At 42.2% G+C, this 13,839-nt stretch overlaps 1 protein-coding gene across 3 annotated transcripts in view; it reads right to left on the reverse strand.

Annotated features, from left to right (window-relative positions):
• SYTL4 (synaptotagmin like 4) overlaps window positions 1–13,839 on the reverse strand; it is a 964,177-nt gene that overhangs the window by 20,013 nt on the left and 930,325 nt on the right. For all 3 annotated transcript variants that reach the window (XM_078688458.1, XM_078688460.1, XM_078688459.1), the window contains 2 exons: window positions 3,145–3,244; window positions 1,999–2,207 (listed from right to left, as the gene is read on the reverse strand). In XM_078688458.1, coding sequence (XP_078544584.1) covers window positions 1,999–2,207; window positions 3,145–3,244 — 309 coding nt within the window. The remainder of the gene's footprint in view (window positions 1–1,998; window positions 2,208–3,144; window positions 3,245–13,839) is intronic.

Here is a 13,839-nt window from a genome sequence, read left to right on the forward strand (position 1 = left end):
GTGGCTGGATGGAAGGTAACACCCAAAATAATGTGCCTTCTGGGACTGCTAACGGGCAACCCCAAGCGTAAAACGACCAGACTGTTTCTGGTATTGGGACTTACACTAGCAAAAAGGCAAATCGCCATAGATTGGCTGTCCCCGCAGGGCCCGACTAGTGAGAAATGGGAATTAGATCTTAAAGAATAGGCGTCCGCAGAGGAGGAGGAGCATATGAGGAAAACCAGGCGTGATGAGAAACTCCCAGACGTATTATTGGCCTGGGGAACTATGATACAGGAACTGATAGCCACACCCCAGTCATCTCAACTAGACCCGACATGGGTTGAGCAGCGGAATTCAGGGGTCCCCATAGAACTGGAGGGACAAACTGAGGTCACAGAAGTCGACTCCTGAGAAATGAAGACTGACATGTCAACACACCTAACACTGGAATAAAGAGGCTGGTTGTGGGGGGGAAAGGGGGCGGTGTATTTATTTCTTTGCAGTTGGGAACATAAGAAAATGTTGAATTGTTTGTATATTAGGCCAATGATCATACTGTATATGTTGAAATGTGATACAGAATAGCTGATTTACAACCAGAAAACGATTGTTAAGTTATGTGGTAAAACAATAAAGAAATTTCAACAAAACAAACCTGGATGTTGTGCTGTGAATGCCACACATATCAATCCTCGCCCCGTTTACCGAAAAAATGATTCAGATGAAAAAACAAATGCATCCAGTCCTGCATTAAGACTATTGTTAGCAACATCTGTTAAAGACCTTAGACTTTTTCTAGAGGCATCAGTTTACAAGTCCCATAGGTTGTTAGTACACACATCGAGTTCCCTGACCTTACTAAATCTGTTCAATTTTTCTTGCCAGTACACAAGAGGCACTGGATACGCTCTCACCGTGAGCAGGCTCTGTTCATAAAAACAAAGAAACACTTGGATGCTGCAGGTCCTAGTTGCAGTGTTTGTTTGTGTTTGTATTTTTGCTTTTGGATTGATCACAATCACATTGTCAAATGCATTCATGTATTGATGACTGATTTATGACTAAGTTAAATGATTAGAGTATGTATGTATCTATGCTAAACTGCTACTGACATTTATGGTTTGCAAATCTACCACTCTCAGTCTTGTGAGTGGGGCCAAATGCGCTTCATGGGTTTTAAATGTATCTGATTTGTTGTGTCACGCCCTAGACTGGGACTAATGGGCCATCCGCTTGAGTGCAGCTTGTAATTGAGTTGGTACCAGAAATCTGCACAGTACAAATCTGCTGCAGCAGATGGCTTTAAAAAAAACCTGAAAAAAAACCATAAAATGATATCATCTCAACTAAGTGGAATACGTCACCGATCACAAGTTACCTTACATGGTCATGCAAATATCAGCATCCTTAAAATGGGCTCAAGAATCCTGAATGCCTAATCGCTGCTTTGCTGTATTTCAATGCTCTCTGAGTAGCATTTCAAGTTGCTTGAATGAATGACACTTGGAGCTGAAGGGAAGGCCACTCATTTGCATCTTCCATACAATAGATGCCCTTTGCACCTCCTGTTCCTACAGCTAAAACAAGCTTGGCTTAGGGGTTCTGCAAAGTTTGAAAGCAGTGGACTTGCACCCCAGGAGCTGTGAAACTGTGCTGAGAGCAGAGAAGATAGATAAAGGGCTTAGCTGAATCTCTGCATCAGGATGCTGTGATGGCCACCAGTATCAAAGGGAAGACAGCACAGTGTTACAGACTGCTTTGAGGAGAATTGCTGGTAGAGTTTTAATGTTAATTGGTTGGCAATGTTCACTGCATAGCGAATTACACAGATGGAGACAAAGATGTTAAAATACATAGAAAAACAATACTGAAAATACAGGGAAAAGCTAGTAACCATGTGTGAACTAGATGACATATATGTCTTCATTTCTTTCAGTCTTCTGGACACTGATTAAGTGAAACTACAAGAATCAATTGTAAGTAAAGGATCAATTTGACCACACAGTGCCTTACCATTGCCAACACCCAATCTCACTCCTCCCAGGAAGTCATTGCTGGATAAGGGTTCACGGTCCCATACAGTTAGTTCCAGGCAGATATTCTGAAGGTCCTCTGGCTTCACACCGTTGTAGACAAATGTGTGGTTGTAGTTGGGATTCAGTGTCTTTTTCACAACTGGAGTCTTGCGCTTTGTTGCTTTGCTTTTACTAGGCATCAGATATCTGATGAAGGGACAGTGTGATAAGTTTAGGGTGAAATAAAACCAGAGAAATGTTCCACTGTCATAGTACATTCTACCCCCTAGTAGCCTATTACATTCTCTAACCCACACATTTTACATCTATTCAACCCACAAACTATGCAGAGCACAAGCTAAAAACCTACACAAACTGCATGATTATTTCTAGAAGGGGCAACAATGAAGTAGGTGATAGCTGATTTCTGATTCCCTTTCATCCCACGTATTTATATTTTGGGAGAATTTGGTGGGAAAACTGTTCATGGACCAATGGGAAGGTGCCCACTCGCCTACTAAGTAATATGTTTGGCTAGACCACTCTGATCTTTGGCATGGAAGGTGGCTGAGAGTACTATAATGAATAGGGTTACCTAAAAACAGAAAGTAAGAATAAATCCCAGTCTCTTGGCTTAGCTTTCAAACTAAAGGCCTCATATGGAAATAAGATGGTGATAGAACAGCTTCATGGAAGGATTGTCAGTGTGGGTGTTCAAAGCAAAAACGTCTGTTACGCAAAAGAAAAATAAATAAGTTCTAGTTTTGCACATACATTGTCTTGATAAACACTGTTTTTCGCAATTTTAGAAGAATTAATAGATGTACCACTGAGAAAGTCATAAACCACCATAATTGTCAAGCTCAACACAAGGATTCATTTTTTAAGTATATAAAATAGCAAATCTAGCATATACATTCTATTCTATTCTATTGTACATAATACCCAAATATATCCACTCTACAACCATACCTGCTGTATATATATATATATATATATATATATATATATATATATATATATATATATATATATATATATATATATATATATATATCCTCATACTTAATACTAGCATGGTGAAAAGGCAAATGGATTGAGTGTCTCCTCAATCACTTCATTTTTCACTTTTTAACAAGCTTACCCCTTGACAAAACTGTCTGATGTTCCTCCTGATTTGACAGCAGTCAGGTTTCTTGCTTCTTTGATCCAGACTTGGAGCTCGCCACCTGTGTCTCCTTTACCTGTAAAAACACATTATCAATACTAATGTCATGGAAAAGTGGGTAATACTGTGTACTGTACATGCCACACGAATAAGACTCAATTTCTCTCCCATTAGTGGTAATACTATTCCTTCAATGTAAAGCATCAGTAAGTCTTTCATAATGCTGCTGGCATAGTTATTTCAAGATGTAGGCTACACTTCACTCAGTCAATGGACTGCGCTCCTGTAAAATCCAGTACAAGCAGGATACAATTTAAGATCTTGCACCAGGTTTACAACGGAATGAGAAGACAGGGCTCAAAATATTGCCAACACTCGTCTTAATGTTATATACCACAAGGCCAAAGAGGTCTCAGGACACGCCTCAATATCGTGGACTACTCCATTTGTGACTTGAGGATATTCTCTAAACGTTTTCTCAAAAAAAGGCAAATGTCCACCTCCTATTAAGGAAGCAGCTCTAGTCTGAAGGCTTCGAGTGACCTGTGTGTGTTGGTCCAAAATAACACCTATTATAAAAATGTTATCTCTTGTTTGGTGCTCCAGAAGGCTATTGGTCCACTCTATATAAGCAACATGAGGCATTTAAAGCCAGAATAAAGATTAAGAAGCTTGTTTGATGTACACTTTCTCTTTATCATGTATCCATTAAACTCATAAAGTAGGACATAACATTCACTGATTATAACTTTAGGTCTCAGACTGTAATTCTTAAACATTGCTGAGAGTCTATCCTTCAATATGTGTTACATTTTATTTTCCAAACTCTCGGAACCCAGGGTATTCATTCTCTCTTTATTTTCTGCAGACACAAGATCAGCCTATATATTGAATACATTAAAGTGTTTTCTCTCAGACTCATATAAAGGGTTGCATAGGAAATTAAAGAAACCTACAGAGGAGTACAATAAAGATGGCCTGCTGATCCTTTATTCCGTAAGTACTTCTGATATTCGCATTACTGATCTAGCCTGTTCGCATTGCAAATACACTTTTGGGAACTATTAATGATGTGTGTAGCCACTTCATTTTGCAAATAGTGATTTTAATTTAGCATGTTCCTGATCTTTCAGCAACAAAGCATAGTAGGGTAATACACAAAGCACTTTTCATACAACTATTCTCCATTGCACATCTCTAGGAATTTGGAATGACCTAAAGCTTAGCATAAAGATATTAGGGTAAAACCATACAAAGAGTTCCCATAGTCCAATTGATGGCTGTTCCAGGAAGTATTTTTCCTTTTCCGGGGAGTAGGACAAAACAGAATCTTTTGGTAATTTCATGCAAAAGAATAAAGGAGTGATAGTTAAGATCTGAGGACCTAGAGAGATGAACACTAATCTTAAATTCAGATTTATCATAGTTTATGTTGGTTTAGCATATCTGTTTCGTTCTTGTGGCCAGAAGGCATCCCAAGTTTCAAGTTTTATTTTTATTTGTTTTGGTACTCTGCTGAGGACCACATATATTATGCGATAAAATCAGTTACAAGTAATTTTTAGAATTTTCATATTAGTACAAAGCTTAAAAAGGTTTTAAAAATGTATAAAAGTTGTAACAAACTAATTCGTTGGGGGGAAATTTGCATACAGTGATCAAGTCCTTTACTGTAGTAATGCGGCAGTTAATGTATATTGGATACAGATGTTTTGTCCTGGCTGCCACTACTTTTTGATTAGGGCATATGAATAAAAGATGTTCTACATCCTGCTCCCCTCCATGACAGAGGTTACATAATGAAGTTCCGTTTGGGTGCCAACTTGATGTTAAGGATAGCACTGGTAAAATGCCGAGTCGTAACAAGGTAATTGATCTCCTAGCGCCATGCGAGAGATTAAAGGCTATGTATTGCTGTACTTGCTTAGGTGCAATTGTTTCGCAAAGCTTTTATACAGAGTCAACTTGGCGCAGTGTGAAAAATCAAGATCATAACTGAGCCTGGAAGTAAAACATTTTAAAAAGAGTTTCAATTGTGAAGGCATCCCTCCAGAGCTCCTCCCTGTCCTGAACAACCATCACCTCTGTCTCAAAATGTATCTTGAGACAATGGATGCCCATCCAGTCCTATGCTTCCAATGAGCACAGTGGCTAGTGATTAGTGGAGCAATATTGATCCGTATACAGCTGGAAGATAATCTGGTTATTGCCTGCGGACATATAGAAGCAAAAGCCATGGGTTCTGATCAGGAGAGGCAGAAGCTCAACACTGATGATGAAAAGGCTCTGTAATGATGATGGTTCTAGGAGAACTCCACTAGTGAGTTATTTCATTTGAGCAGCCATTTGTAACATGCTTGTTGAAAAACAACGAAACTATGACAACTACTTCCAAGCCTAGTTTGCTGAAGGTAATGCAAAAGGATGGTCAAATGTTTGTGTCAGGAATGTGTGATAACATGATCCACCATGATCAGTGAGTGCACTGTCAACAGAAGATCATCAGGTACCACCAGAAGCACAGATTTGGTGCTCCACTGGGGGCAGAAGCCAACTTTGGATTCATCAAAAAACCTGTTCCACACATTATGATTTCTAGGGTGAGAAGCAACAAAAGCTTCCAGGATTTCAGACAGATTCAGAAGTACAGTAATGAGACAGTAACTGAATAGAACCACAGTACAGCTTTTTTTTTTAATGATCACCATTGCATGATTTAAAGGGTCTCAAGGTAATACTCTGCATCCAAGATTTTCAGAGTAAATGGAATAGAGGCTGCTTTCAGTAGGAAAAAACAAAAATAATGGATTGGGCCTTGGTCTAATGGTGATTCAGGTTTAAGGGCCGTAAATAAAATGCATTGGTGCTTTCACCATTTAGCATATTGTCGTTCTTAGAGAATAATTAGGTGATGAGAAAATATTTAATCAGAATACTTCTGTCATTAGAATTTTCTTATAATTTAGGAGAAATAGGTAATTTCTGCAAATTATGGGACGTGATTAATAGGTATCATATATATACATAAAGAGGAACCATCAGAAACCAACTACGGTTAGAACTTTTCTTTGTGTTCCAAGGGCACCCAAATCCTAGCTCCCCATTCTTTCATGATGACTGGTGGGAACACAATGTCTCAACGTTTCTTATATTTGATCTTCCCCGTAGTCCATTCTGTGCATTTACATACCCCAAGTGTAATGTTCATTACTTGTGACTATTTCTCATACAATGGATTGCAAAACTACTACTTATGGTATTGATCGGGGCATCTGATTAAGATCAAACATTTGATTAAGAACCAATACAATTTGCAGGTGAAAAAACAGTCTTCATGTTCTGACCAAATAATGATGATTGCATTACCAATTCATTTTACCTGGCATTTTTACACATAACACAACTCACAATGTTTATCTTATATCTAATATTCACGTCATCCATTCCAAAACCACTGTAGAAAGATGTTACAATTCACATTGGAAGCAGAGTTTGAACACCCTCTAGTCGACTAACTTCCAAGGCCAATATATTTGGTTTTATTTTTTATTTACTTTTACATTTCTACTGCAGTGTTCTCAATAACATCACTATACTATTCAAGTTCTTATCTTCTGCTTGTGTTCATTTGCCAAAATATCCATTGCACATAAGCATCCACTTTTGTGCGCACCATAATACTATTTATTACTTATTTTAAAATCAAATATTTGAGCTGTTTGCTCTAACATCTCTGGTGATACCAACTCTACTCATCATTTCAAATGAACAAATAGTTCTTCCTCTTGACTGGGTCCAGAGAGGAAGAACGTTTTAACTGGACTTTAGAGGATGATTCAAGATGCCTTACCATAACCTCTCCTTCTTTGGTTATCCTTCACATTATCAATGTCATAATAATTGTGAATTCTAATCTTCAGGACGTTTTGGACTATAATACCGTGCTGGAGGGTAACTAATCTAGTTTTTTATTGTTCCTAGATAATCAATATTAGTTCGATTTACAATTGTTGTACTTTATCACCTTTGGTGCTCATGACGGCTCCCGGCCGTCATGAGTTACAGTAGACGTGTGCTCATCACGACCGGGAGCCGTCAGAACGTTGCAGCTCCGCCCATGTGCAGTTAATTACCCTGTGTGGGAGAATTAATCAGTGGGCGGAGTTCAGACGGCTCCCGGTCATCATGAGCACATACCCACCATCATTTATGACAGCCGGGAGCCATCATAAGTACCTGAGCGCCATGCCCAACCCCGCCCCCCCTCGCACCGCGGCGAAATTTGCGCCGCATCAAAGGGGTTAAAAATCCCTCCTGCCATTAAAGAATCCAATTGTCTTGTCATGTTATCAGAATTTCAATGAACAAGTACATATTAATGATTATGTTCTCCGGTTCACCTCAGGTCCTGTTGTCGGCCTGCAAAATTCTATAATGTTCTTTTAATGATCCATCTTATCAATTTTTATGCCTTGGGTAAAAATCTTCAATTTCAATTTGTTTACTTTCTTTACTTGAATAATCTTTTTTCGGTTTCTTTGTAATTACTTAGGGCCTGATTAGGATTATGGCTTATCCAATGGACCGCTGTAGCCACAGTGGTGACCGACGCACTGGCAGTCTGACCGCCCTATTACAAATTGCCAAAGGTCTAAAATCACGGTTAATGAGATCTAAAAATCCTTTATTGAGAGATTAGCAGTTCTCGGTTTATTTTGTTTTCCTTTCTGCCATTGTCTTATTCCTAGAGGCCTGAGGTTTCACTAATTTCATCTTTTGTACAAATGTGAGCGCTGATTTTGACATGAACAAAAGTCAAGACTTAAATACTGCCCAAAAAAGTTGCAATAAATTAAGTAGTCCAAGAATGTATAAGAGCGAAACAAACTTATGGTAATGCTCAATATAATCGGATGTGTAGGTGCTACATGTGTAACAGATGTGACGGCAAAGAGCACATGTGAAACAATGTGTGGAACCTGGGTTAGATATTATTTGGTGCACAGTCATTTTGTTCAGGGACAGTCCAAAGTCACACAATGTTAATGTTTCGACCTCAGGGAGTAATTTACGCAGGGTAATAATTACGGTGTGATCAGTGACATTCAAAAAATAAAACGTTCTAATCCTAATGAAGGTGTGTGGAATGTTGAGTAATGAACGATCAGTGGACCCAAGACCTAAAGCAGTTGCCTTAGTTCGGCAAAGGAACAAAGGAGCAAGGATGCCGAGCATGTCCGCTTCTGTCAAGAACCCAGCTTGAACTAGACAAATGGAAGAAGACACTGACAACTTCTGTCTCATGCAATTTCCCCGAGGACATACATTTTCTTTCCCACATGATAGACATGATAGACATGTTTTAAATAAAGACTTTCTCAATGCTGCCTCTGCCATACTTTGAAAAACTATTCTCTCTGTAAGAGCTGTCAGATAGGGTTCCTATTCATAATGTGTGGTAGAAATTCGACAGTTGGAAGAATCAGTGATAAAACAGCTGGAGGTAGGGCATTCTGATTGGCTAGAGTTTTGGTCATATAAGGATGAGGATGGGTTGAAGAAAATGCCTGTTAGTTTAACGACAGTTTACCTCAAACAAATTACATTCAGTGTACCTCAATACAGAGTTCAAACACTCAACTTTCCCAGAGGGCACGTGCAACAAGTGCACCGCTCTCATGTTGCAATCCTCCTACATCTTCTCAAAATTCCTTAACAAGACATGCAACACTCAAACTCAGCTTAAAAGCACAATTATTGCACTTTCTTACATGGGCATATTTTTGTAAAAATATTACTTTTTGCACATATATTAATTTTATTGAAGCTCTATCTTGAGTCCTGCCTAGCTTTTGTCACATTGAGTAATCCACAGCATACTTAAGGAGACTGTGACTGGCTAGACACTCGCATCAGTTTACACATCAGAAAGCAGGTATTACTTTAAATGGCCTGGCAGTTCCTAACTTTATAAGAACATGATTTTATTTACATGTACGGCAAGTATTCAACACTGAAAACAGAGATCGGCATTCACAATCAGAAGTGTCTACCTCTGAGGGGCTATAGTTTTGTTTCACAATTAACCATATAGTCGATGGAATCTTGTTTGGGCAACTAAGCTGTATGCCTCGATACAAACCTAAAGCCAGTGTGTAAATGTTTTAGCAAAGTTGCTCCAAAGGCTAATGTAACAGTTTTAGTGGGTTTGGTGATTATGAGCACTGTGCCCGGTGCACCAGCTATGAAAGTCTAGAAGATCCTCCAAAGATGCTCAATGGATGGATGCACTGGTCATAGGAGCCCTCCTCCCTTTTTGGTAAGTAAATCTTCTTTTAGGGGTATTGTAGTAATCACAAAGGGATGAAGGGTGACTCTGTATCTGATCACTAGTGTCTGGGGTCTCGGTGCGTCCAGTCACTTAAAGGCCAGGTCTATTAGCCATTGGGTGGGGACAGTGACTGGAAGTGTGCTAGTTACCCTTTTATGTCCCTTTAGGGGTTGGTGAGGTTGTATTGCCTGCATCTCAGAATCTACTGATCAAGACACATCTTGTGTTGGTGGTGGTACCCACCGGACCAGGAGAGCCCATTGAGGGTAACATGGGGTCTAGTGGCCACTAGATGTCTAGGAAGTCGTAGGGAATCCCAAACGTAGCTTCACTGGCAATATCTCCACAGCTGTAAGGGTTGGAAAAGATTTGACTGGTTCTGGAATACACAGGACATCCTCTAGATGATGAAACAGGGCTCTTATGGACATAAACATCAACATTCTGCAGGGCAGCTCAAGAGATTAGTACAGCACTCCAGGGGCACAAGAAGCATAGTATGCGCATCTTTCTCCAAGTTTGAAGGTGACTGAGCATTTACTTAATCCAGATACCATCATGCTTGTTGTTACTTCACCTGGATAAGTGGCTGTGGTAACCTACTGTCTTTGGGGCAGACTGTCTGTCGAGGCTGTCTAATGCAGGTTCTTTCAAAAGATGGATTTTGATAGATTGAGAAGTGGTTCACTCCACCTGGCAAGTGCACTCCACCTCTGCATCAAGCAGGAAGGCCTTCCTTGTCACACAGTTCCAGCATGGCTGCTCCAAAACGTCAGCCCAGACTTAAGCCCAGTGTGAAGGGGACATGGTGACTATGGCAGCAGTCCTACTTTTGGTTGTTCAATTTTTTCTCAGTTAGACTTGTGTGTAGAAATGTTAATAGGTGCGTCCACTTGTAACCCTGTTTTGTAGGCATCTTGTTGTTTAGGATTTAAACATTTTATCTGTTTTCCATACAAAGCTTTCTGGTCTGAATTTTTACGAGTTTTTCAATACAAACCTTTTTGGTTTGGTGACAGAGGTCTACATTCTTCATTTCGGTAACCTTGAGCAAGAGGATAGATGACACACCTTTGACAAACACTGCACTGCATTTTGTAAACACTCACTCTAAAGTTTTTTTCAGATTTCCATATCATTCTTCCTTCCCACAGTCTTCCAGAATGCAACATACGATGCAGAACTCTGCAGAAACTGAATGTCAGACAGACTCTCGGGATTCATCGTAATCATACCAAATCTTTGAACAAAGTCTTCATCGCCTATTGTGTGCTCCAATGCTTTTATTTCACTTTGGAATAGGCTTTGTATCATAGACTATTACATTATTAGGTGACTTCATAACTGGACTACACATCCTCCCATAATCAAAATCAAATGGAAAGGGGCGACCACTCGGTCCCCCCGAACGTATGGATGGGTGCCCCGAACCTCCCGGGAAACCATTTTGGGCGGGGTGGGCGTAGCCCGGCTGGTATGCCCGAAGCGGCGTAGCCGGGGCGCGCCTTCCCCCGCCCAAGAGGGGTTGTCCTAGACACCTCAACGGAAGACGACCACGCCCCGTAGGCGTACCGGGGACGGGTACACGCCCTCCCGCAGAAGAATAAAGGAGCGGGAATCCAGAGGAGCGTCCTCTTGTTCCTCGGATCGGAAGGCTGCACCACTCGTTGCCCGTGAGCCCTCGACGGAACAAGCAGCAATTTGTGTGGAAGACTATTTGGCGCTAAGGGCGGCCGCATGGGGGGGGAGCTTGCTCCGACACAAGGATGGCACTCCACTGACGAGATTTCAGTTTCAGAGGGTGCTAGCACTGTCAATCGCTGACGCGGGCATGGACCCGTGCGATTTTGGGACCCACTCCTTTAGGATAGGGGCTGCTACTGAGGCTACAGCCAGGGGTCAGAGTGCTGAGGAAGTGAAACAATTGGGCCGTTGGTCCTCGAATTACTTCAAGAGGTATGTGCGATTGCACATGTTGTGAGTGATCAATTGACATGCACTCACGTTTTCTGTCTTTGTTTACTTTACAGTTTCGCAAGCCTGCCACGCGGGGCGGAATTTGAGGTCGACCCAGCACCAGGAGACCAGCGGTCAGAGGCCACCGACTGGAGAGAGGATGGTATGGGTCGTGGGCCACTCATACGTGAGGCGCGCCTGCGACGTATTCAAGGAAGGTGACGCGATTCACGCACCTGGGGAATACGGGTTCAGAGTGTCCTTCCATGGGAAGGGTGGGCTCGTTTTTGACCACTTTGAATCATTTTTCGAGGGGCTTCTAGGGCGGTATAGGTCACCGCCGTCTGTAGTCATAGTACACCTGGGAGGCAACGACTTGGTGACACTGGGTAGACGAGTGTTACTTGAACGAATTTTGTCAGCGGTTAGCTGGTTGGCTAAAAGAGTCCCGGGGTGTACGATTGCCTGGTCCCACATGATTCCTAGGAAGATGTGGCAGGGGGGCCTTTCGGTGTCAGCACTGAACCATTCAGTTAAATGGGTCAATAATAAAATAGGTAGATTGTTCCGTTCTGCGCAGTTGCATAACATTCCTCATGGGTGTATTCGGGGTGATCAAATGTATCTGAACGATGGGGTTCACTTGTCCAGGGAGGGGAATGACTTACTCATAGGAGACTTCGTAGCATGGCTAAGGGGTTTGAGGAAGCATGACCTTTAGGAGGATTTGGGGGGACCGGATAGTCGGTCAACTATCCGGTCTGTGGCGGTAAGGTCATGATCGGTGAGCAGTAATTTCAAGGTCCCTAGAGTGGGGCACCACCCACAATGGATGGGAGCGCCCGGGGGAAGACGGCCATTGGCCCCTTCCACGGGGAGGCGGCACCCACTAAGGATGGGGCGCCTAGGGGGAGATGGCCATGGGCCCCTCCCAGGGGGGGAGGCGGTTAAATGCCCCTCCTACTAATTTCCCGGGGCCGGATATCCACGACGGCGGATAGAGAGTGTGGGGATGGGGGGAGAGTCCACGCTGTCCTTCCTACAGAGACCTCATACGGGAACTCGGACGACCCTTAAGATGGCGTCGAGTAGAAAGGGGGCCCCCACCACGACAAGGGAAGTTACAGTTGGCAATGAGGGTACAGTCCTCTGCGCATGCGCCACTCACACCGTGAGGGCGGGAGTCTGGTAGTAGGGATCTGACACCGGTTAAGACCTTGCCGTTGGCCCTTAATGCTAGGATGTACAATTTGAGTTAGAGTGTATGCATTTTCAGGATGTTAGCCAAAAATACATGACTGCATCGAAATGTAATAAATGACAAATTGTACATTATGCATAATGATGAAACTTTTATTTAATGTTTTAAATTTTGTTTCATATTTTAATAAATACGGCCGGGAGGGTGACTCCCTCCCGCCTTCTAAAAGTTCAACTATTGTCCGACTTCCCATTCTTGGGGAAACGTGTTGGGAGGGGGTGGCGGGCATCCCGGCCATACCAGTGTAGCTGACATTGCAGCCACATGTTCTGCTGTTCATCATCTGTAGATCAGTCCTTTGAATACTGAGATAATATGTACTATAGGAGCTGGGTATCGAGATCACATTTCTTACTTCACCTGCTGGGCCTACTTCGGCCATCAATCCCAAACCGTAAACGTAACTAAGCAAAGAAAGTGCTGTGGCCACAGTACCAACAACAAACTGCGTTGCTCAGAGTCTGTGGTCCTGCCACATGGTGACAGGCTTTCCAGTGGCGGTAATAAAAGTGAATCAGCAAACTGCAGAACCCACTCTCTTTGGAATGGTCCAGAGAGAAAAGAGACATCCCTAATCTTTTAACAGACTTATCCTACAGAGTACCCCCTCTTTTTCGCTAATATGCTACTCTGCTTCCCTCCCTTGGATGGCTTACAAGAGAGGGAAAGGAATCCCTTCAGAGGTCGCCGTCAGGGGGCTCCTAACCCAACAGTTTCAGAAACCAAGAACCATGCCACTTAAATCAAACCAATCCTGGCAGAGTAAATGCTTCACCAAGATACCTTGCCATTTCTCCACGTATTACAATTAGGGAGGTCATGAGTCAGGTAAAAAAAACAGAACAGTAACAGGATCCTTCATATAAGAGTCTGTAACTCCCATACCTGCATGCCCCTCCCACCCTGCTTACTAGTGCTGACCCATCAAGGTGCACATCCTACTTATATTACATTGTGCGGTCATGAGAAGCTCACCTGAACACACTCGCTACTTAGGGAGACAACCCATCAGTGACTGGCTGATTTCTTCAACCTAAAGCACACGAACGCCAGTCGCTGCTCAGCTAATCATCACACGCAAACATAGTAGCCTCTCTACAGGAAGTAAGCACGACTGAGAAAA

This window comes from Lissotriton helveticus, chromosome 4_1, assembly GCF_964261635.1.
Source record: "Lissotriton helveticus chromosome 4_1, aLisHel1.1, whole genome shotgun sequence".
Taxonomy (NCBI): Eukaryota; Metazoa; Chordata; class Amphibia; order Caudata; family Salamandridae; genus Lissotriton; species Lissotriton helveticus.